General features: G+C 40.7%; 4 protein-coding genes across 8 annotated transcripts; 1 reads left to right on the top strand and 3 right to left on the bottom strand.

The window, feature by feature from the left end:
* Positions 1 to 654: 654 nt before the first annotated feature.
* LOC109513963 (proline-serine-threonine phosphatase-interacting protein 1-like) lies at positions 655 to 7,471 on the top strand. Of its 4 annotated transcripts, XM_019866729.1 has the most exons (14): positions 655 to 841; positions 1,541 to 1,641; positions 2,497 to 2,571; positions 2,662 to 2,696; positions 2,894 to 3,000; positions 3,087 to 3,149; positions 3,727 to 3,819; positions 4,643 to 4,688; positions 4,849 to 4,928; positions 5,092 to 5,190; positions 5,349 to 5,445; positions 5,890 to 6,069; positions 6,167 to 6,252; positions 6,538 to 7,471. In XM_019866729.1, exons 1-14 carry the CDS (start codon positions 809 to 811, stop codon positions 6,667 to 6,669), a joined length of 1,227 nt encoding a protein of 408 aa, XP_019722288.1. In that variant the 5' UTR covers positions 655 to 808; the 3' UTR covers positions 6,670 to 7,471. The 4 variants fall into 4 exon arrangements, with proteins under 4 accessions (XP_019722288.1, XP_019722290.1, XP_019722289.1 ...); XM_019866731.1 differs by lacking the exon at positions 1,541 to 1,641; XM_019866730.1 differs by lacking the exon at positions 1,541 to 1,641 and having other exon boundaries at positions 2,483 to 2,571.
* Positions 7,472 to 8,848: 1,377 nt separating this feature from the next.
* On the bottom strand, positions 8,849 to 12,856 carry LOC109513965 (tetraspanin-3). Its single transcript, XM_019866733.1, has 7 exons — positions 12,674 to 12,856; positions 10,897 to 11,088; positions 10,750 to 10,824; positions 10,471 to 10,572; positions 9,636 to 9,788; positions 9,410 to 9,493; positions 8,849 to 9,321 (listed from the first exon to the last, which is right to left on the bottom strand). The coding sequence occupies exons 1-7, from the start codon at positions 12,734 to 12,736 to the stop codon at positions 9,229 to 9,231; spliced, it is 762 nt and encodes a 253-aa protein (XP_019722292.1). The 5' UTR covers positions 12,737 to 12,856; the 3' UTR covers positions 8,849 to 9,228.
* Positions 12,857 to 15,142: 2,286 nt separating this feature from the next.
* On the bottom strand, positions 15,143 to 18,115 carry nmbb (neuromedin Bb). Of its 2 annotated transcripts, XM_019866549.1 has the most exons (4): positions 17,966 to 18,115; positions 17,399 to 17,484; positions 16,393 to 16,580; positions 15,143 to 15,873 (listed from the first exon to the last, which is right to left on the bottom strand). In XM_019866549.1, the coding sequence occupies exons 1-4, from the start codon at positions 18,082 to 18,084 to the stop codon at positions 15,823 to 15,825; spliced, it is 444 nt and encodes a 147-aa protein (XP_019722108.1). In that variant the 5' UTR covers positions 18,085 to 18,115; the 3' UTR covers positions 15,143 to 15,822. The 2 variants fall into 2 exon arrangements, with proteins under 2 accessions (XP_019722108.1, XP_019722109.1); XM_019866550.1 differs by lacking the exon at positions 17,966 to 18,115 and having other exon boundaries at positions 17,399 to 17,939.
* Positions 18,116 to 20,219: 2,104 nt separating this feature from the next.
* Positions 20,220 to 24,431, bottom strand: sec11a (SEC11 homolog A, signal peptidase complex subunit). Its single transcript, XM_019866814.1, has 6 exons — positions 24,243 to 24,431; positions 23,173 to 23,282; positions 22,061 to 22,210; positions 21,852 to 21,971; positions 20,678 to 20,735; positions 20,220 to 20,598 (listed from the first exon to the last, which is right to left on the bottom strand). Exons 1-6 carry the CDS (start codon positions 24,291 to 24,293, stop codon positions 20,548 to 20,550), a joined length of 540 nt encoding a protein of 179 aa, XP_019722373.1. The 5' UTR covers positions 24,294 to 24,431; the 3' UTR covers positions 20,220 to 20,547.
* Positions 24,432 to 24,823: the final 392 nt, after the last annotated feature.

Raw genomic sequence — 24,823 nt, 5'->3', positions numbered from 1 at the left:
ACTGTGCTCTGTGATGTGTCAACATGTCCTCCCAAAGAGACGCCCCAGGCACAAGGTGTTGCTCATCCCAATTGTGTGCAGTGATTTGGGCTTTGGCGTCCAACACTACAACCCCGACACTCAACTACTTCCGACGTTCACGTGAAGAATTCATGGTCAGGTCTGTGTCGCCCTCTTGTGGCCATCAAAGAAACCAGTAGTACATGAAAAGTCAATTTCGAGCATCGTAATAGGCCGAATAAATGTGATTTGATTTTTTATGCTGGTGGAACGATATGACCACCATCCTCCTGGTTGAGAGTCGAGTGCACCCACTGCTGAGCTAAAAGCCTTGGCAGCTAGCTTAGCGGCCAGCACCCAACCATACAATTGTATAGCACAAATGGGCATCTGTTATACGAAGATAGGTGTGGATCTTCCCAGTGAGTGTTTGATAGATAAACATGGACCAGTGAATTTGTCGTGAGTGAAGCGAAGGCCAGTTAAGAACTGCAGGGACTACAGGTCACAGTGGTGGGTGGGTCAATGCCACGAGGTATTTTCAACCAACGTTAATATTTGCACAGGCTGCAAACAGTCCTCCCAGTGGGTGCTGAAAGAAGCCAAACATGCCTAACACGTGATTAGTGACATCATGGGATAGAAGCTCTTCCTCATTCAAAATGACTCACTGCTAGTCAGGGAGTCAAGTTGACCAAGAGCCCAGTGACCTTCAAACAATCATCAAACTAGCTACACAGAATATTTTAATTATTTTGTGAGAAAAGCTTCAAGGGAGAACATTTCATACTTCTTAAGGAACTAGACGATGACACGTTTAATGTTTCGAGATGCTTTCTGGGTAAGTCACATGTTGTGGTTTCATTCTTGAAGAGTTGGGCTAACTGAATGGAGGATTTGTTAGTAGTCTTCAGTAATATAGTGCGCATGGGCCTGTGCTAAAAATAACTCATATACCAGGGATTAGACATTGTGATTTCTTCAAAGTTTTGCAGAAGTGGTCATTTGAAAATAATTCACAAAAAATAAAGTGTTGCATATGAATATTTGTCTGCTTCCTACCTAGTAAAATCAGCGCTGGCAATTATTGTGAGAAATTAACATGAACAGTGTCTTGAGCAATGAATATCATCAAATTTGGCATTTCAGAAGTGTGTATCAGGCCGGTAACCCTTTCCATTGATCAGTACCCAAAAGCTGACTCTCATTTTCAAATAAGTTGGTGATGTCTTGTGAAACTACTAAGTAGGCTGGATATAATGGAATAGGCTGTTTGTGGGCTGCAGGCCATACTTTGCCCATCCCTGGTTTAAATTCAGCTTGCTTGTCTTTGCGGTTAAACACCATCACCAAAGCTGTATTGTATGGCACTGTCCCTCAAAGTTACTTTAAAATGCAAGTTCTGCTTTTTTTTTTTTTTTTTTTTTACCCAATAGTGGATTCAGAATTACTTTAAGGACATGTGGCAATAGCTGCTGAGCAATGCTCATCCTTGCACCGGTGTATTTACGCAACCGCACGCGTTCTCCACTCCTCACAGGGGTCCGATTTTACCTGCCACGCTGGCTACGAAGCTCTGGTGCAACGCCTGCGAGATGGTAGACAAATGTGCAAAGATGTGGAAGAGCTGTTAAAGATGAGGTATGGATTTTATCTGCTGAAAGTGCATGATTACGCACATGCACACTACACGGTAACATGCACAGCAATAGACATAGAGTGAAACCTCTCGAGCATCGCTGAAATTGTGCAGTTCAGAATCATGCATCACGTCAGACTTCATCTCACTGAGCTTCAAAAAGAGGGGAAGCAAAACCATGTGTACTTACCAGACACATTCCACTTTTAAAAAGGGAATGATGGGCCAGGTAGCTGGAAATGTAAAAATAATGGCATCGTTTATTCTACAGTAACAGTAACATAATGGTCACTGAGACTCTCCATGCTTTACTTTTTCATCCACATAGATATACAATTGCAAATATAGTTACGTTTGACTGCCAGACGACATATCTATGCTTAATTGGCATGGTTTGGCTGTTTGATGCTTCAAATTTGAGAATGTATATTTTTAAATGAAAGCTTCTGTGCAACACAAACTCCACACTTTGCTTTTTAGTCACAGGTACATATGACATCATAAATATTCATTATTATTGTAAAATGCAAAATACTGCATTGGCACGTCTCGGCGGCAGCTGGCGCTTCATGCCTGGAAAGGTATAAATATTTTTTGAAACCTCTTGTGATACAAAACATTTTTGACCGGCTCTTACGTCCGCAATTTCGTGACACCATTCACCTTTGATCCAAAAGTTTATTCTCAGATCAGTCCTCAAATTCTAAGTCATTATGAAAATGCGCGTAATTATCTTTATCATGGCAGCATTTTTTTTGGTACAACTCTTGTTTTTTGGCCATCATGCTGTGACTTTCCGAATGTAGCAAAATGATGAAGTGTCACAAGTGTTTACTTTTGTAGTGTTTCATGCACAGGGCATCAGCAGAGGAAAAGTATGGGCGGGAACTGATGACCATAGCCCGCAAGGCTGGAGGGCACGCAGAGATCAGGTAATCAGGTCGACATCGAGTCCACTCATTAAGGAAAACAATACCACGAGAAACCACTGAATTATTTCTTCATACAATACTCCCATGCAGCACTCTAAAAAACTCCTTCGAGCAACTAAGAACACGTAAGTCCATCTACTATCAGAATACAGTACTTGTCTATCTCCGACATTGCCCAATAAGCACGTCACTTCAGATAAAGACGTGACTTTCTCTACAGTTGAGAGAATAAATAGCAAATGGCAGTGATTGATGAAACTGTCTCATGGAATGAGCCACAGTGCTTTACATACTGTACCGTGGGTGTTATTTGTGGTTGCAGAGATGGAGAACATGGGAAACTTTCACATCCAATTGTCGGAGGCAATGAAAGAGGAGGTGAAAAAGGTGGAGGCGTTCAGAGAGCGGCAGAAAGAGCAGAGGAAGAAGGTACGTGGCCAAATTCTACGTGGGATAAGTGACAATATCCCACGCGAGGGGTCGTCGTTCCCCTCACGGTGTTTTTTTCCTCCCAGTTCGAAAGCATCATGGAGAAAGTGCAGAAGAGAAAGGTGTCGTTGTTCAGGAAAACTATGGAGGTAATGACACGATGCGTTCAACATGTCGAGGAGTGAATGCGGAGTCACACATTTATAGTTGTTGCCGCACTGGTAGAAGGATACTCAACTCAACTGTTAAAAAAATAAAACGCAGCTGTAACAAAGTGCTGTGACACAAGTCACAGAATTAGGATAAATGTGAACCATCACAAGAATAATGGCTTGCTTTTAATGGACGATGATATAATGATATTGAAGCTGCTAGCAAGATTTGAATGTAGCCTCGCTTTCCTCCCTCCTCGCCACCTCTTCTCTCTGACCAAAGTGACGCCCCCCCCCACCACGAACATGCACACGTGCCGTTGCCAAACACGAAATGTGACTGATTTCATACGCTACAATGTTAATATTTAAAAATGTATTGCTTGCCTTACAATAATTAATCTTGTTGTAGATTTTCGTCTAAGCATGTATCAAATAAAACCTCAAGGAGCTGAATCTTCAAATTGTTTAACCCACAAATGTTGATCGAATGTAACAATATTAATATCGGCCCATGTTATTATCATTCATAATGAAACACTGTAGTTGATCTTTGTCTCTCTCCAACCCACAGTCAAAGAAAAACTACGAGGCAAGATGCAAGGAGGCGGACGAGGCAGAACAGACATCAGAGAAGTCTGCCATTGTGGGCAAAAACGGTGAAAAGGTAATAACCCTTTGTACCAATGTACTGTTATTAAACTCATTCGCCGCCAGTTAAGAGGTGTCTTTGACATCTGTTGCCGTCATTGGCAGTGAATGAGTTAAAAGGATGCCAACCTGAGGTCAGTGACAAGATCACACTGCCTGCATTCATTACATTGCGCAATGGGCAGGCAGGAAGCGCACCAGAAAAAAAGGAAACATTAATGCTGCACGTTATAATGTAAAAAAACATGTTACAAGGCCATTAAAGCTTCAAAAATAGCTTCTGTTGTTGCTATGGCAATGTCACGTTAGCATTGAGTAGTCTATAATGTCGTTGTACCAGCCAGGATAATGTTGTGTTCGTACTAGAGATGGGCATTTGACTTCATTGAACTCGATGCACCATCCATCCATCCATCCATTTTCTTATCCACTTATCCTCACAAGGAGCCTATCCCAGCTGTCTTCGGGCAGTGGGCGGGTGACATCCTATACTGGTTACAAATCATTGTATTTATTCTGTTGGGCCACGGTGGGCGACTGGTTTGGGTTAGCATGTCTGCCTAACGATGCAGAGGTCCACGGTTTGATTCCAGACGTGGATTTTCTCCCCGTACTCCAGTTTCCTCCCACATTCCAAAAACATGCACGATAAGTTAATGGAACACTCTAAATTGTCCCGAGGTGTGAATGGTTGTTCGTCTACGTGTGCCCTTTGATTGACTGGCTACTAATTTTTGTAAAATGAATTTTGAAGCAATTTTTTGGATGGCATTTAATTTCTTGAGATGCACCTGTATATGCAAAATAAATGTTTTGTTGTTGTTGTATATGTCTGACAGGTACGCCACAGGGCCAAGCAATGCAGACAGGCAGCATGTGAAGCAGGTACAATATTGGCTCATCTGCCTTTTTAAATGTTACAGTTACAACCATTTCGAAGGATTTCTGAGTAAAAGAGCCTGTTACTGAACTGTATCCTGTACCTTTTATCATAAAGCTGCCGACATGTGCACGCTTTCTAAATGACTTCCCAACTTTTTGACAGAGAAGTTGTACTTGACCAACATCGACCAGCTGGAAAGTATTCGCCAGGACTGGGAGGAAACGCACAGAAGCACATGCGAGGTAACTCGACAAGTTTTACACACAGTCACAAGCAGGAAGTTCCCACCACTTCCTCTTTCTCAACACCATTCCGACTCATGTGGGGAAATGCGAGTCATGTGCAGTGAATCAGCGAAAAGTGGAACAAAATCCTGATACTGAAAATGCAGACGTGGTCTTGTAGGTGTTCCAGCAAATGGAGGCCGATCGAATCAGCTTGCTCAGGTGCACCCTGTGGGACCACTGCAATCACATCTCCATGCAGTGCGTCAAAGATGATGAGGTAGGCACTACCTGAAACCGTTGAACTCCATCCACTCTTTTCGAACCTGTTCAAGAAATCTAATGGCCAACTTTGCTATGATGTTTTTTTTTCTGCATGCATTGCATAATTGTAACCTGTGATATCCAATGAACGGTCTCTCAACAATCTCATCTCAGTTCTTTGAGGAGGTAAGGAAGCACCTGGAGCACTGTGACATCACCACAGACAACAACTGTTTCATAGAGATGAAAAGGACAGGCTGGCATCCACCAGGTGATTTCCTTCCATGTACTGTTGACACAGACAAAAAAAATATTTACACTCACATTCACCCTATTGAAAATTCAAAGTCTAAAACAAACCTAACGTGCATGTTTTTGGTATAACACCATACACCATAGATCCATAGTGAGCAGGTCCATAGATCCACCTGCTAGATATGGTGGCTCACTGTCACCGCCCCACAAGACCCAAACATGAGCATTTGTTAGACAAAAGTAGTGCTTAGCCTCTATTCTGTTGCATATGGAGATACAGTAATTCTAAACCCTTTCAAGAGGGGCATCAAATACTATTCCGGCAGCTCCTCCCTAACACTGTACCGTATCTTCCATTCATGTAGTAGTTACTCAAGCGGTAAACAACAAATTCCCGTACATGCCCCTTAATTCCCATCTGCATCAAAACCAACTTCTTGTTTGCCGGTACTTGTCACAGAGCCCATCGTTTTTGAAAGCTATTACCAGAGGGAGACCAAGTCCAGGCATGGAAATGGCCGAGCACGCTTAACAGGGGGCGGAGAAGACCTCATGAGAAGGACCTCAAATCCTCTTCTGGAATCTGGTACGAAGATCAACGTTGACAGTCGGCCCTCAGTACTGCCCTCTAGTGAGGAAGGTCAGTCCTGTGCCGTTTACAGCTATGATGTAATGAAAGGACAATTGCTCACCATCTTTGCTGCCTTTTTTTTCTCTGCTTCATGTGATGTCTTCAGATGGGTCGTATGCATCCCTGCTGGACCTCCAGCAGCCAGCTGTGGACGAAGACGCCTATGTTGCGCTTTACAACTACACTGCACAGGTGCTCTGGAAAGCATTCATGAACTAGTCTCTAATGTTTGACTAGTATTGTTTTTTGTGTGCAGAAATGTAATACTACAGTATGTGGAAAGTAGTAGTGGGAAAAATGTTACTGATAATTCACAGGTATTCTATTATTAGTAAAGCACAATCGTTCTTCTAGTGTGCTACTCTGTCTTACTAGTAAGGACAAAAAAAAAAAAAACATACAAGTTGGGTCACTCAAATCTTAACCACGATAGCATTAAACATACCTGTGATAATGCTTGTTGTACGATCTATTCAGGTGGAAGACGAGCTGACGGTCCAAAGAGGCGACGTTGTTCAGGTCCTAGAGCGCGGTGACGATGGCTGGTGGACCGTGGAGAGAAACGGACAGGAGGGAATCGTGCCTGGGAACTATCTGGGAAAACTCTGAATATGCTCACAGTAAACGGGCAGATGAAATTAAAATCTAGTGAGTCACATGCCAAAAGGGGCGAGTCCACGTACACTGGAAATGGAATCAGATTAACATACTGTACTCACATTTTATTGGTTAACCATGTCATCACCTGTTTCAATCCTTTCTAAAGGACGTAAAACTTCTCATAGAGTGGGGCGGGCCCCTAAGGGGCAATGGGGGCACGTGACCCCGAGAAATTTTGCCCGTACAAGAATAAAGTGTAGTTGTACATCCATTTCAGTAGGTGGCGTTGTTGCACTCATTTAATTTTGGTTTGGATTTAAGGTATTATCTGGTACAGTTAAAAAAAACAACAACGTTAAATGTATTTGTTGGAATCTATATTTCATTTTTTCCTTTAATAAAGATACAATGTCATGGAGAGGTGTCCTTAAAAAAAAGCAACACGTGCACCAAGCTTATCTAGAACTAAAACAATTTTGATTCACCAGTGGTTTGCAAAATGCCACATTGTCAGCAGTTGCCATGGTGACATAGTACCCCCCCCCAAATTTTAAGATTAGATGCCTATCGCGGTGAGTCAGTTAGCTTTTGTGAGCATTTGGGAGAAATCAAACATCAGGTTTACAGTTTTTTAGTATCGTATGCACATACTGTACTGTGTATATAGTGCACCCTCCACTGAAACAAACACCACACTTCAATTCGATGTCTCCTGTTTTATTACTCAGCTAAGAAAATAACTGGTGGTTGCAGCAGATACCACGAGAACAACAGAAACTGGCAACTGTAAAGCTGAAGCCAAAATAAACAGTTAAACAACGAAACAATGTAATGTCTGCTTGATGGAAAAGAGCACGTTACAAAGACAAAAACCAAAAAAATCTTGCCTCTTGCTTGCTTCACGTTAGGTCTGGAAGAGCGCCCCAGATTTTTATTTTATTTTTTAAGTCTGAATGTATTGTTTGCATGTTAAAAAAAAAAACAAAAAAACATTTCCATCATTGTCTCAACTCATGAATGAAAAAGAATAAATGAGGAGCAGTCAAATTGAAATGTACGATTTTATTTGTTTCCTCTTCAAAGCTATACACAATATTGTTGTTGCTCTTTTTTTTTTCCTGCGGCTCCAGCAAAATATTTTGGGTTTGACGTAATAGCGCCAAGTAAATTAATACATTGCAAAATGTCACAGAAAAATAACTGTATATATATATAAAACAAGTCATTCCTACTATTGGGCATATGACGATTAAACTAAACAGATGAAAACACAAGGGGAGGCTTAATACTGATTTTACACCCACTTACAACATTGGGGCTCCAACTGGCTCAGTGCTTCGACAGTGAAGCGGATTTGGAACTAAATTCACAGCATGAAAACAAAAAGGGAAATATAAAGTATCGGCTTCACTGCTAAATCATACTTTTGGGGGGGGGGGGGGAATAACACTATTGGTTTTTGTTTGATTTGCATCAAAACAACCACAAAATGTCTTCAAAGCTCCAATCACAGTACAAAGTAGCACATAAGGAAAAACATCACCACACACCGCCAATTCTCACACATATTTAGTAGGATTTTGTACAAAAGAATGAAGCTGCAGTTCAGAATACGGGCATCTCAATCACCCCTCAACCCGACAAATTGTGGAAAAGAAAAATTGCATTTAATGTCGCTCCGCTTTGTTCAGTGAGTTTACTTTTGATTCTATGTGGGTCCCAAAGGAGGTAGAAGATTCGACCAATGACATTAGCTACTAGTGCTAGCCCTCATGGTGACTGGCTCGCTACTGGATGCATTTTATTTAGTGTTTTGTTTCGTTTTGTTTTTCTTCTCTGCTGGCCGAAATGTTAACATTTGTTAAATTAAATCATGTGAATTTTTCCCCTTATTTTCTTTCATTGCGAAGGGTTTCTCTTCAATGCACTGCTTCTAGAGACAGCGCTCTTGAGTTTCCGAACAGTCGAAACACTGCGCGCTGGGAGCGCATTTCCAAATGCACCCACCGTTAGGTCACAGAGATTTGGGGTCAGAGTCAGAGCTCTACTCATTTTGGGCTTGGTATTTATCAACAAAATTTCCCCGAAAAAGTGACATACTCCGGAGCGGCGTCTATGGGTTTTATTTTTTCTTATTCATTATGCATTTTTTTGACTGGTATGACATATGTATAAAGGTTTTTTTTTGTTGTTGAATTTCATACTCAGAGTACTCATTTGCCCCATCCTCATACATTTCCAACGATGACTTAACCCTATTTATTTATTTTTTTGGTTATTCTGACTGAATGACCTCATTTTATTTTTAAACGACGAACTAATGCTGATAGCCATTCATACGCCAAACTTTTTAAATCATTCAGGAAAAGAACATAAAAAAAAGCTCACAAAGCATGTCAGTAATAAGAATAAATAGGCGGTTCCTCGTGTTGGGATCACGTCTTCAGTGTTTGCTACTTCATTGGATTGTGCAAGGTGTGCTTGAGTTTATATACCTAAGCTTAAATATAGAACTACGGTTGCATGACATGGTGATGCTCGCCTTGCAATGCTGGCCACGCGAGTCCTTCAAGCGTAGCTGTTAGTGGTGACCAGCAGTTCGTACGCCGGGTCGTGACTCCGCCTACAGAGTACCACGCAAGCGCAGAGCATGCCGAGCATCTGCAGGCACACAGACAGGGGGTGTTGTCCAATTTTGTGATTAAGGGTTTCTACTTCAAACACAAATTTGCAAATGAGTCATCCTCACCTGTATTGATGCAAAAGTTAGCGCAGCCCAAATGACATACATCATGATCTCCTTTAACTTCTTCACAACCAGAGCTTCACAACCCTAAAAGAAAAAAAAAATAATAGTAATAATAAAATAAAATAAAAGTAAGTGTAAACAACTTGAAAGAACACAATTGTTTGTTTAACATAAATTTAAATTAAAAAAAAAAAATCATTGGCGCTGTTGTTGCGTGTGCGTGCACCTCTTGGTATAAGTCTGCCGGTCGGGCGAGGGTGCCAGTGCAGTTGCTGATGTTGGGTTGGCAGCAGCTGACAGGGACACTGTTGTTTTTGGACTCTTTGAACCAGCGAGTATTCCTCCAGTCCGAGTAGTTGTGGATACCGCAGCAGTGAAGCTAAAAATACAGATAGGAAACATTTTCAGACATCAGTGGAGTAGTCAACGGATACATCATCTCTTGGATGTCAATGATAACACACTAACATTAAAAAGTTAACTAGAGCTCAAGTCATTGAGGTTCTGGGGTGCAGTGTTTTAAGCCTCTACATGGCGACTCATCTGATCCCACAGGTTTTCAAGAGGTTTCAGGTCTGGAGAAAGCGCAGGCCATTCCATTTGCGGTAGACCAGTCTCCAACAGCCCTTCCCCCGTCCATAGAGATGAAATTAGGCCCGTGTTGTCGTCTTTGGTCTCATGATGTCAAAATGTGAACAGCATGGTGAGGACGACTGTTTTAAAGACCAGCTCTAATTGAACAAGGAGATTCCAGATTCAAGGATCAAACGCCTGAATTTTGCTGTTAAGCTCCTTGTAAGAGAGCAACAACTTGTGTAAAAAGTACTGAAACATTTAACCGTTGGACATGTGCATTCAAAAGTTAGAGAAGGTCACATTAGGTTCACCTGTAAAGGTTTGAATGCATTATAGGCCAATCCTGAAATTTCACCCAAAAGCGAATCTTAGTGTTGCAATAAAGGACGCCCTCCTAACAGACACTTCCCCCTCATAGCATAGCTCGAAGTTTAGAATGACAAGAGATAATTTTTGTTTTTTGTATCACCCCCCACCCCTCTCACCTGTCTTTGCACATAGTCAATAGCGCGACTGGGAGCGTCCGTGTTGGTGCCGTTATACTCATTGTACACCTTCTGGATGGAGTGGTTCACCTCATCTTCCACCTGGAACACACATACTTTCTCAGCCAACCTCTTCTTTTTTTTTTTAATTGAAGTATTTTGGGTTATTTCCAGATTTTCAGTTTTGACATGAGTATTTCAAACTTTACATGCACAACAGGCGAGGACTGACTGTGGAAGCAAAGTGAAACTGCTTTGATAAACGAGCAAGAAGCTTACTTTGGCTCTGTAGATGTAGCCCAGCACCACCACCACACATTCTGTTACAAACACCAGCAGCAAGATGGCAGCAAACTGAGTAAAGGAAAAAAAGTTAAAAATTGATCCTGGCGTCAGTCCGAACTGAAGCGGCAGCTGCGCACTCACGGTGGCCAGGCCGCAGGAGCTTTCGCGTATGGTGGCACAGCAGCCAATCAGACCGATGACGAAGAGAAGCGTGCCCACGGCGATGATGACGATGGCTGGGATCAGAGTGTAAACGTCCTCAAAGAAGTGGTCGTAGTCATCATAGGTGATGAACACGTAGGCGCCAATATAGCACAAAATGCCTGCTGCCGCCTACACAAAAATATTTATATGGATCTTTAGTTCTCATATATCTCAAAACCTCATGTGCTCAAAACAAAAGTAAAGACATTTTAGAAATTAAGTTTGCTTTTTAAAAGTGTTGAATAAAATTCTTGTCTGGGAATAAACTGTGAAAACATGCTCCTCAAAATTGGAAAATTGCTCATCAGATGAGGCCACTGACGAGCAAAACTGCTTCACAAAGAAATAGTTATTTCAAGCCTTGTACTGTATTATTCATGTTTTGTTACTGCAATGTCAGTTGAGTTGATGCCACAAGCGCAAAATTAGATGAACGCAATAAAGGGGTTAGTTTTTTCCATTATGAATGATTTAGTATTGCAGCTTCCAACAGTTAGTTCAAGTCAAGTCAAGTACAACTTTATTGTCAAATGCAGAGATGAAATTTCCTCCCTCTTAAACAGACAACAAGACAACAAGAGGAACCACTGCGGGGGCCCGCCCGCCATCAAAAGAACACTTAACATAAAATTACAAAATAATACAACACAACACATACAACAGACAGTCGTGCCATCTTAACGACTTTCCCTCCATTCACTTTATTGTTTGAAGCAGTAATAGATGAAAGAGGAGCGAATTAAAATGTCCTTTTCACCAGTGGATCAAAGACGTCATGCTGAAAATATGCACATGTCTGCTACAAGCTAAGCTTGAAAGCAACAAGAAGCTGTAGCGTCCATTGACGTTCTGACTCCCACCACGCAGTTTCACAGGACACGATCCTTCCATGAGTGATTATTTTCAGTAGAAGACTCCCCTCTAGTGTGATATTGCTTATATGTTATTTGGCATTAAACAATTCCAAATAAACACATGAATCATAATAAACTGTTAAAATGATTTTGAAATACATTTTAATGCAAAATCAAATTTTACCAGATGGAATAATTTAAATGATAGTGTGTTCTCTTCGATAGTGACATTCCTAAATGAAACAAAATAGGTAGAAACCGCATTGAGACCTCATGATGTAGAGTGCTTGGTGTAAAAATGCAATCTAGAGTATACTACATTCTTACTGTAACGGTTACTTTTTTGTATTTGATTCTAGAAATGATTTTCCACACAAATACACACCGTAATTGTCCCTCCACTACAGTGCGGCCCGATTTACGCACAAACGCAGTGCACTGCATCACCGCCAACTCTACAATAATAAATGCTCATGTTAATTTAACATAACCGTGACCCCTAAACAGAGCATTATTGACACTGTATAGGTGGACTGGATGCAAGTCAGTGCAGGGGGCCGGTGAGTGTTTATATTATGGGATGCTGACCTGCTAGCGTCACCCTAGCTTAAGTAGCACAGCAGGTCAACAGCTGTCTCGTTACGTCATGGCGGCTCTCAACGCAATTTTATGCCTCGCTCCTCACGTTGTTCGATGTATGTACTGTTATATTATGAATTATTTTCCTTACTAATAGAACGCGGCTATATGCCAAATTGAGAACGTGCATCTCTGTCGCAATGCGCTAGTTTGCTAATAACATTGGTCCATCCTCCTCAGGGACACCGCACATCGCTCAAAAGTGCTCAAATTGTGCTTACCCAAAATATGAGATTGAGGAAAACCAGGACGGTTTTGGATGACGTAATCCCACACTGACCCATCGTTCGCTCGATATAAATAAAAATATAAATGTTGTGTAAATCGCTATTGTCTCTGTGCGAGGGGGAGAAAGCGACGCACCTGCTGCACTTTTTTTTTACTGTTTTGATGATAAAATGGCTTCGGAGACTCCGCCCTACTGTGCGGATTCTCAAGGGATGGACCAATGAAAACACGACCATCTAGGTGAAGGGGGGCGTGGGGTGGCGGCACAAAGGTCACGTGCTATGTAATGTCACACCAAGTGGGCCGACCCGGGTTTGAAATGAAGGAATATCAAATTTATGGTTAATTTTGTTGCGATAGTTGGTGATCTCACCAATGGTTAGTTAATTAGTTATTTAATTAGTTAGTCAGCCATATAATACGTTCAGACAAAATACTGAAAATTGTTAATTTGTTTTCTCCATGATTTATCATTCATCATTTTATGTTATTTTTTTCAGATCTCATAAAATATGTTCAATTATTCTTTGACATTTTATGTCAGTTGCTGGTAAACATTAATTAGCTAATAAAAAGCCTACTGGTGATATAAAATTAACTCACTAAATAAACCCTACAAATTCTACGGGTCAACCAGAAAAAAAGACTAAATTTATTCATAGTTTTGAAAGGGTAGTTGGTGATCTACCTGTATTTATTTATTATTCAAATGTAAAGTTTTCGTTCATGTGAGGTGCATGTTTATGATATTCCAAAATGAACTTTTTGATTTCTCAGTGCATTTTCTATCTTTGATATATATATTTTTTTTCAGGTCTCATGTAACGTGTATTATTGTTCGACATACTGTAATATGTTCATTGTTTACTCAAATCCGTTTATGGTTTAAAAAAATATTACAGGCAATATAAAATCATTTTTTAAATTCAATATTGTCGCGGTCAGAAGGTGGTAGTATATCACCACAACCACTTGACACGCCTGATTCTTCAATGATTTAACATTCAGTTTTTTTTAATGGGGACAAAGCCCCTACGTCATCATGGCTAATACATATTTAACAATCCTCATAATCTGAAATCTTTTATTCAGATGCTCAGAATGACTTGAAATATTTACTCGCGTAGTATCCTGTCAGAAGATCAAGCTAACATGGACATTAGTATCCTTTTGGTGCGCTGTCTTTAATGCGTCACACTATTACCAGCAATAGTTTACTGAGTTAAACGGTTCTCCATGTATCTGTGTCATCTTTTTGAAACTTGTTCAGAACATAACTTTTACATTTGTACCACAGTTCGTATTCTCTTCTCAAATCTGCATTTTCGTTCCCACAGTATTTAGTGAAATGATTACGGATATAGAGAAATAGAATGATACATTGACACAGTGTTGCCACCTTAACAACTTAGTGTTCAGATGCCACTCTGAACCTTTTTTTTTAACTCGGAAAAAAAATCTGGCATTTGTTTCTGGTTTTATTGGAGAATTTTGAGACTCCCGCAGTTAGAGCAGGAGATGTTTACTTCCTTTGCGTCTTGACTGCAAATTTTAGTTTTAGGGCCTTGTGAACTTCACAGCTTAAAATGTGGTTTGTCGGATTCCATCTTTTTAATAATTGCACTGTTTGCACATGTACTACCTTGATGGAAAACAGTTATTTGTGACGAAAGTTTGTTGGATTGAAACAACACATCCGTCTCACAATACAGAGGTCGAGGTTTCGAATCCGGGCTCCGATCTCCTGCGTGGGTTTTCTCCGGGTATTCCGGGTTCCTCCCACATTCCAAAAACATGCACGGCAGGTTAATGGAACACTCTAAATTGTCCCTAGGTGTGATTGTGATGGAGAATGGTTGTTTTGTCTGTGTGCCCTATGAATGGCTGGCAACAAAATCAAGGTGTACCCAGCCGCCTGCCCGAAGGCAACTAGGTTAGACTCCAGCATGCCCACGACCCTCATGAGGATAGGTGGTTTGGATAATGGATGGTTTGGATAATATTCTTGTTTAATTAGGTCTGTTCTTTGATCACAATCAACTTGAATTGAAAAACATTGTTTATCCTGTCAAAAAAGGGATTTCTATGGTATCGAAATGATATCGTTTTCTTTTCTCAAAATATTGTATGTCATATCATATATATCATTTTGTTGATGAGAATAATGACATTTTCAATATGACATAGGCAAGATAATATGTGAACAAAAAGTCATATTTGCAGGAATAGCATTTTTTCTCCTGGTACCATGTAAATCACATTTTTTTTCTAAAGCTGCCAGGCGACCCCGCAAATCCTGTGGCCAGCCACAAGGGAGTTGTGCCTCACACTTGGGTTTGAGAATCCCTGTTCTAGTCCTGACAAATGACTCTTTTAGATTATGTTTGGTCAAATAAGAACAAGGCATTATGTTGGGTTTAAATGGAGACAGAGAGCAAAAAGTACTGCAGTATTTTTTATCCATTCATGTGTTTTTATTGGCCACATTTTATCCCAATATCCGTCACATAGTGTGTATATATAAATGAGATGAACGTAATGGTTACAGTAGCCAGTTAAATAGGAACTTAATCCTCCAAAATGAACACAGGTGAATAGAAAAAAGACTTTACAAAGTGGTTTTACTGTTGGCTGCCCAATTATAACACACCTTTCAAGCACGAGCTCCACCCTTTATAATGTTATACATAGTGTTTGTTGCTCAGCCTAAAACTAGAAGGTAAGCTCCTTCCCTATTATTGATCGTGAGGGCAGATTGCTTTTTTTAACCAAGCATTTAAAAGTCCATATTGATTTCATACAACATTTTCAGGCAAGTGGAAACATGATTCATATAATCTGCCCACATTTATACAAGTTCTATTGTGGATGTGTTTTTGCAGAAAAATGGAAGAAGCTTTATCGCTCACACAATAGCCAATGGATGATGTCACAATCTTCGCAGGTCTTGTATTTGCTGCATGTCAGCGTGGAGTGACAGCAGTGAAACTGTGAACTTTATTGACTACAAATAAGCAAACAAGACCAAATATTGCAGCAAAAACAAAACAAAAAAAAATTGATGATTGTGAATGCCACAAAAATGAGGGTGAATTACAATCATTGTGAGCAATGTACTGCCCTTAATGGCGATCAAGGTGGATCACTTTCTCTGCGTGTACATTTCCAAAATCCTCATTAGCATCTCCGCCTCCTGTAACAGTCACACGTGCACAGGGACATACAAGCACTTTTGAAACACAAAATACTACAATATTTATTTTTTTCAAAAATCTAGCTGATGAAAAATACACAAAAATATTTTTCCTACTCCCTTCCTACTCAGAGGGAGTAGGAAAAACACAAAAATAGACAAATAAAAAATATTAATAGAAAAGAAGCATAAAAATATAACATATGTATATTGTATATAAATATTAGAAGAAGATTAGAAGGGGAGAGTACAAAAAATAACAACAACACCAAAATATTAGGACAACAGAAGCAAAAATATCGGGAAAACAAAATTAAATAAACATAAAATGCTCGGAAAAAAATATGAAAAAAAATAAATACTAAATACTAGGAATAAAATGTAAAATATTTGAAAGAAAATGAAAAATTAAAAGGAAAAACGACAGTAATTCTAGGTGAAAATACAAAAATTCTAGGTAAAAAAAAATGTTCAAATGCGGCATCCTTTTATCATATAATTTAGAGCAACAGACCTCACCTCAGTTTTCAAGCGGCTCTTTTGCGAGTCCACCTGCGCTTGCATGGCCGCATGGAGGAAGTTCCGGAAAAGCTCGCTGAGGCCGCTGTGTCCCTGTGTCCGGGAGATCTCCAAGGCTCCCACCCCCTGGGCCTCAGTGGATGACAGCAGCGGGGTTTCCATCACACTCTTCTTGCCCATGAAATGCCCTTCACAAAACGCAAATCATTATCATTAGACAGCTGAACTACATTTATGTATGTATTTTTTTCCGCCGATATAAAATAAAAGGTACACAAGGCATATGGAATCAAAAATACTAAACGAGAAATGCCTCGACGAGACACAAGTGGCTGAGGAAGGTGATTGGAAGACACAAGGAACCGGGCTGACGAAAACTGGCGAACACAAAAACCCAACCAAACAGAAAAAGACATGAACCACAAGCAAACAAGATATAACAAGAAACAAAACCAACCACAAATCCAAACAAAAACGTGGTTCCTGGCGTAAAACACCAAATTAAGAACAGAAAAACAGTAAACACAATAAAATGTGCAAACAATGCCGATTCAAAAGCCAGAGAATAAAAATGTGCTTTAAGACAAGTTCTAAAGATGGACAGAGATGGAGCGAGGGGCTTGCCTATTGTTTAACGGAAGGTCATTCCAAAGGGAGGGAACGACAACAGAAAAATAGTTATTGTAAAAATTGTGGATTGTAAAAATATTGCTTCATAAAAATCGTCAATTCAAAAGGAAGTTAAGTAAAATGTGTAAAACATGAGTACAGTACATAAGGTTTTGACTATTGGATATGCTCATAACTGAAGAAAATCAGTAGTAGTCAATAAAAAGCCAATTCAATAAGATTTTTTTTGTTAACTTTGACAGGTAAAACTATAGTACAGAACAGGAGTTAAAAGAGTTTCAAAAAAGAATTGACTTAATATGAAACATTACATGAGATTTGGCTGTTATACAAAATCAACTTCGTGACTGCATAATTAATAAACCATTGCTCTTACCTGTCGCCCACAGGTTCCCTCTGGGATTCACCTTAATTTTGGACACTTTATTCCTCAGCTCGGTGAGGTCGAAGCTGACTGCCGTGCTGACAGAAGCGAGAGAGAGGACGACAAGGGAAGTCAAGAAGCCACACCAGCACAAGTTCACTGTCAGACCCTTCATGGTACACGTCTAACACGGTGTGAGCGTGAGTGCGTGTGGTTGAGGGAGCATCATTCCCACTTTTATAGGCCATACTGGCCAGGCCCCACCCCCTCCACTGATGATGCGCTTTACTCACTGTGTGTGTTCTGAATCATTTATACACACACACACACACACACACACAGTATCGTTAATTATTAGCCCACACTTTTATAAAAATCACAACATTGACACAACTCGAGACAGATTCATTAGTTCAGAAATGTTTTCTTAGTTCAATTAGCCAGTGCTAGCCTGGAAAACAGATAAGCAGAAAATAAGTCCGCTGGGCAACAACGGTGGCTTTGCACAAGGTAAGCGGAGCTGCATTGAGTTTTGTTGGAGATTAGCATATTCTGATCAAGTGACATTTACTCGATTACCTGGTGAAGTTGTTGACTTTGTGCGGGTGACAGCATGGTTGTGTTTGGCGAAGGTGCGCAGCCAGCTGACTTTGAGCAAGAGTAACGGGACACACTGGACCGGTTGCACAGACAAGCATCGACACTCATGTTTTCAGACCTCTGGACAATTTAGGCCAGGGGTCCCCAAACTACGGCCCGCGGGCCGGATCCGGCCCGCCTCCGCATTTGGTCCGGCCCCCTGAAAATACCACAGAGTATTTTGATTTATTTTTCATCGATGTGGATTTGTCTTTGATCACAAAGTTGGGCTTTTGCAATAAAATGTTCCTTAGTTCTGAACCGTTTTCATTATTAACTATTAATTAGTAACTATTTCATAAACACAGATACAATAAGGTGACATTTGGTGCATCTTTCTGTGCCGTTATCTGGCAACGCCAGAAAAAAAAATCCGAAACCGGCCCCTCTCTCAGAGAACGGGATCATGGCGAAAAGGTTCGGTAAGAGAAAAATAGAATGCGGGGTATTTAACCCAAAGTGGACAAACGATGTTTTTGTTTTTGTTTCTTTCAGCGCAAAGAAACGTCTGTCAGTCTCATCTGTCAAGAGGCGGCTTCATTTTGTGTGGGTTTCTGGAAAACAATCCATTTTTACATTTCCGTACTCTTGCGGTCACCCTTTTTCTGTTCCAGACTGACCCCGCCCCCCCCCCCATCACAGAAGCAAAGCTTATGCGGCCCTCACAGGAAAAAGTTTGGGGACCGCTGATTTAGGCGGTCATCTGTGAACAAAACATGCATGTTTTTGGAAGGCAAGGGAGAGAGCGCAGGTCCAGGAGGAAAGCATGATGAGAACATGTGCGCTAAGATTCGAACCTCGAACCCTTTGACTGTCAGGCAAGACTTCAAACTAACTTTCCCCCAGTGAAAGTCACTGTGGTGCCAGCGATGAAAATAAAATGAAAAATAAAATTGCACAATACAATCAGTAAAGCAAGTGTCTGGATAAAACTAGAAGTGTCAAAATGTCATCGATTAATCAACACCCAATCGATTAACTTTTACTGATTAGTTTAATCAGAGATACCAAGAGCAACTTTCTAGATATTTGGTGCCGATTCAGAATCTGCCATGTTTTTGCATAATAATAAGATATAATAATAGTGATATATTGAGCAATACCGCATGAGCATTTGTTGCCAGGGTCCCTGACTGGCTCCGACAATGAGCCACATGACATCGGAGTGGTTGCAACACGCTGCTCTCATCCGCACGCTGGTGTTCTAAGGACACGAGAAGCTGTTAAGACATGCATGGACTCTTTGATACTTTGGAGGTGATAAAGCGGCATGTTTCGGCTGTGCGCCTTGCTTTTTGAATAACCTTTGCCATTCTCTCTCACGCACATGCTGACACACACACACACACACACACACACACACACACACACACACACACACACACACACACACACAGATGAATGTCAGCTCAATTAGGAAACTGTGGGGATCACCGGGTCATCTTCGGCCACAAGTTGCCAGTTTTGATGAACTGCTTATCCTCATTTTTATTTTAAACGTGTATGGTGGTCCTTTTTAGGGTTGAGGGGCAAGCATCTGCAGATGCAGGTGTAGAGACGACATCCGGATTTTCTGGCGTCAAAGTTTTGTACCCCTGGGTAATGTGGCAAAAAATGGAAAACAAATAAAATGGGCTTCAATAAAAGGGACATTTTACAAACTAGCGGTACTTTTTTTGTTCGGAAATGGTTTCAAAGTCAATTGTCATGGGAGCAAAACATTTTAACCGTTAGTTTAATTGCTTTACTTAAAATGTTTCGGGTTGTTGCCTTTAAATTTGAGTTCAACTCTTTTTTTTTCAAACCGTGAATTAAGTTTGTAATGCAACCAGGTGAGCATCACTGCTTAAAAATATGACAAGTCTTCAAACCATGTACAGTACATCATCATAGAATGCAAAAATGTTTCCACAAAATAATAGCACAAGGGTACATTTTAAAAAGTATTTCCAAAATATATATTTTTGACACTTCAATGAAAGGAAAACATTTTTTTTCTAATTACGCCACAATATGTTGTATGGAATTCTACTAAATGTGCCATAGAAAAGGAAAATATTTGTGGAGCTGTGCCAGAAAACGATGCCAGATATTAAAAATCAATCACAACACTTGACCAAGTTCTAAACTATTCCACAAACAGGAACAAAAAAAAAAGTTTTTTTAAAAATCAAGAAAAATGCATCAATATGGATGGTAACCAGATTCCATATTTAATTAATGTTCATATTAAGTTGTCATAAAATACTTCACATCTGTTTTTTTTCCCCAAAGACAGTAAGTAGACAAGAAAAAAAAACAGTGCTTAAACTTAAATTATTTAAGAATGCTCCGCTTGAAAATAATAATTAATAATAGCCTTGTTCCCTCACAAAAATATTTTAAAGCTATTCCCATTTCTACAAAATGCTCCAACAAATGGTACAAAACGAAAAGATGGACAGAAAGGAACACATTTGCTGCGCTGGAGGCATCATGACTCATTTTTTTGTTGTTTTTTTTCTCATTCGTGGACGCAGATTTCACTCCCGGTGGATCAACACGAAGAGACCCAGCATGAAGAGAACGGCATACTGTGCAAGGACAAGGCAGACATGTTACAATGTTTCACGGAGCCCTACATTAAGTTGGCCACAAAGTGGTCAAACCTACTTTGAACTTGGGGTAGTCGTTCATGAGGATGGTGACGATTCCAATGTATGGCACGAACCTGGAGAAAAGACAACAGCTGACTCAGCGCCACAGCATAGCACATTGATTCATTTGTAATGTAAGGAAGTTGTCTTTTTGCAGTTCTGCAGGTTTTTTCTTTTTTTTAGCTCAACGTGGAGTCTCACTTGATAAATCAATGATAATACTCGCTTGACTTGGTCAAGATCACTTTTGGCCTTGCATCGTGCACTAGGCTTTGGGAAATTCCTCATAAGAGGGTTATCTAAAATGAGCAAGCAAGGTCAGGCTCATCAAGAGGTGAACATATGACGTGAAGGAAACGTTCAGTGCCCAGCGTCCCTTGATTTCCCTCTTGTACATGATGGAAAACACACATGAAGAAGGCAGAGTATGAATCTACCCTGACCCCAAAGGTTGTTCAATGGAAATTAGCTGTCGAAGACCACGGACGTTTAATCCCCAAATCTAGCGATGGACTCAAGACGTTTTGTGCGGTTGACCTTGCAGTGAAGTGCTGATATGAAATGTACAGTGTACAATGTACAGGACCATTTTGCTTTTTCTTTGCTTTTGTATGGCACAAAAACAAAATGTTAAGAGAAGGTGAAGGCGAGGAATGAGGAATATGCACAAGAAAATGTATTATGCATTTTCCCCCAACTTTTTAATTGCTTGTTCACAATATATAACATTGCTGTCTGCCCAACTATCAAGGATGCCAAACGACCAAGTAAGGTAGTAAGAACGAAGGTGCCACGAGTTACAAATTAGCGAGTGGTGGCTGCGCACAAGCACCATTTATTTGCAGTCTAGAGTCTGCAATAATACCACAATATATATATATTTTATTTTGTCAAATAGCCGCTCTGGGTTTCTAAAAAGTCACTAAGTATAGTGACAAAGTCGGAAACACTAAATAGCAACAGTCGCCATAGCAACCAAAGTCATACTCAGCATTTGCAGGAGATAGCGTTGCCATAAATAAAGAGATTTGAATCCGAGCGTCACAGGTGAATATGCGAGCGTCGTGCCTTAATTCTTTATCATTTGTGCATTTTGATCAAAGACTGTCAGAGACCATTTACGGAGCCACTTGGGAACAAATGATCAAAGTGCGTGTGTGTGTTTACGTGCACGCATGCGCTTTAGTTACCCCCGCGCTCGTCCCACGACATCCTTTTTCTCCAACCAGTGTTGACCTTGCTTGTATAGACCTCGGTCATCCACAGCGTTATTGTCCCCTTTGGTCAAGAACTTAATGTCTCCGTTTTCCCTGGAAACAGAAGCGCAGACACCATTTTGGTCCCTATCTTCCGCATTGGAAAATTGGCATTCCACACTTCAAACTGAATTCAGTCTTACTTTTCATGAATCTTTAAGACTCTGTGTACTATTGGGATCTCCCGGCCTTCTATCCTGAAGACCACGATCTCGCCCACCCGGATGGGGTCCTCCACGCGGTTGGTGAGGAAGAGAAGGTCTCCTCTGTGGAAAGCTGGCTCCATACTGCCACTGAAATGAGCCGGAAAGAGAGTGTTTAACATCATCCTTTTCACAGCTTCACGACATGTGTGTCCTGTTAAAGCTTCCTTTTTGACAGAACTCCCGGCCCATTGTCAAATGTCTGCCTTCAAGTGTTTTACAGAGAACAGGAACCGCATTAGCATGAATCGGCATAAGAATGCCACTGCTTCTTCTTGCTGCTTTTGTGAGCCACTATGTAAACTAAATAATAAGAAATACCAGGAGAGATCAGTCAAACCAGCATTGGAACATGGTTAATACGTGGGTTTTAAGCTAAGAGTAAGTGAAAAAAATCATCCTAATCCCCATTCACATTGTTTTTACCCTTTCCTAAATGTCTCAATTTGGAAAAACACCTGATGGTGATTATGACTAGTAGAAAAAGTATTCTGATTAATACTGCGTGGATGGAATAAGAATTAAGCTGACAGATCAATGTTTTCAGTTATCCAAGGAGGCTGATATTTTACGTAGAAAGGCTTCACGCTGTCGACTGAAGCTAACATCAAAAATGCCCTCGGGCTCGCATTAGAAACTTCCCGGCTCATCTGTTTTCTGGGTATGCTCATGTGATGCTAATTCAAAATAGCCTACCGGTGGAATGGCCCCAAAATTGGTGAGGGATCGACACAACCGCTTTTAAGATAACCTTTATTTGTCCCACACTGGGGAAATTTGCAATTTTTTGCAAAATTTTTCAAACACTAAAAAAGTAAACACACACACACACACACACACACACACACACACACACACACACACACACATTCAGTGCTTCTACAGTCACAACTGACAACCAGGCACTCAAAACGCAGACTGGCTAGCCAGTAAACAGCCAGCCGCTAACGTATCAGGCAGACGTGCAACTCCCTAGGACACTGTGCTTCCCTTGACAAAAAGCTTTTTCCAGACCATTGGGAAAAGCTGAGAGGGTGCTTTTCCGGACGTACCTGAGAACGACAACAATGGGACTTTCGCTGCCGGTGACCACCATCAGACCCTTCCAGATCATCAGAGCAGAGGAAACGATCATGCCAAAGTTCAGCACTTGGTAATAGAGCTGCAACACACATTTTTTTCATTCAACGTTATTTGATCAGTGGAAATGCACACAAATTGCTAAATTGTAGGCACTGATTGGTCTTGTGTAAACGAGTTTGTCTCTGATGACATTCATGTTGGCTGTGATGCAGTGCATATGTCTCGAGATCAGAATATAGCATACGAGCAGTCTTGTTGAAGCAGAGCCAGTGGTGAACTGTTTGTCATCATGTATTTTTATTTGTTCGTATGCCTGTCCATCAAAATGTCTTCACGTGGAAACTGTCAGCTGGCACAAAATGAAGATTCAGTTACTGGTTTGGTCTGTGCCATTGTTTGAAATGGCAAAAATGTTCATCAATCAACACAAAGATAATCACGCTGCCTTCTTGGGGGACTACAGAAATGAGAATAATTACTAATTAGAGTTTGAAATTTTGAGCTTTTGGTGTTCTTTTAAATCCATCTCAATGCCGCTGCTTGGTTATTCTGAAATTCTTAATAAGAGTGCATGTGTGAGAATACAGTTGCTCTGACAGTCTAAATCACATGCGCGATGAATAAAGCTATCAAAATGTTCATGCATTTTTAGGCTAAATGTTAACAAAAATCCAAAATAACATTTAGCCTTGCACATGTTGTGTTTAATTGGCGTTAAAATTATTTCCTTTGAAAGAAAAAAATGCTGGACCCTAAAAGTTTGTGAACCCCTCTCCTTTATGACAAACATTTTGACGAGTCTGAAGACCAAGGACAACTTCGAGGCTTCAACAATGCTGTAGGAAGTCGCGACCGGGCCGTTCCTCAAACCGGCTCGGCAACTTCATGTTAGCATCACACTACTTAATGTCCAGTTTATTTGATATCAAGAGCACCGAGTTTTTTTTTTTTTTCGTGTGTTGGTGGCTAGTGACCGTTAGCCCAGAGGGTCTCTTAGTCTTGCCTACACAAAGAATCAAAGTGAAGCCAATCCACCCACCTGCCGCTTGTTCATGCGACGCACGTCGTCGAGGAAATCAAACGATAACATCGTGCAGAATGAAAAGAGCGTAAAAAAAACCCCACCGAAATTCACATGAAAACGTGTTTAAGGGGCGAGCATATGGATGCGGCGTCAGGCGCTGGAAAAACTCGCATCCTGTCTTCGTCTTCCGGGTGCTAGCGACAAACGGAAGTCCCGCCTACTCGCGTACGCTGTGTTGAGTTGTCACTTCAGGATACGAGGGCGGGAACAAGATGGGGGAGGGGGAGACCTGAAAAAGCTGCCACAGGCTCGGTTCAAAGACAGCTCGGCTGTGTGAACGCGTTAGAAAAACACAGGAATCGAATTGCAATTTCCCCACCTCAATACTGCGATTGGCATTTCATACGCAATTAATTTTTCAAGGTCCTCTTCCATGGTATATTTTTGAACAATCACAAGTGAAAAATTAAGCAGCATTACATTAAAGAACATCAGATTTATTATGTTTCGGTTTTACAGGTAAGGCTACAAATTACAGTTGTTAATTTACTAAACACTTTGTAGTCTTTTGAAGGGGGGAGTCAAATCAAACATTT

Source organism: Hippocampus comes, unplaced genomic scaffold (genome assembly GCF_001891065.2).
Source record: "Hippocampus comes isolate QL1 unplaced genomic scaffold, H_comes_QL1_v1.1 scaffold82, whole genome shotgun sequence".
Classification (NCBI taxonomy): Eukaryota; Metazoa; Chordata; class Actinopteri; order Syngnathiformes; family Syngnathidae; genus Hippocampus; species Hippocampus comes.
Note: the sequence above shows the minus strand (reverse complement) of the source record. Positions and strands in the feature narration are given on the sequence as shown.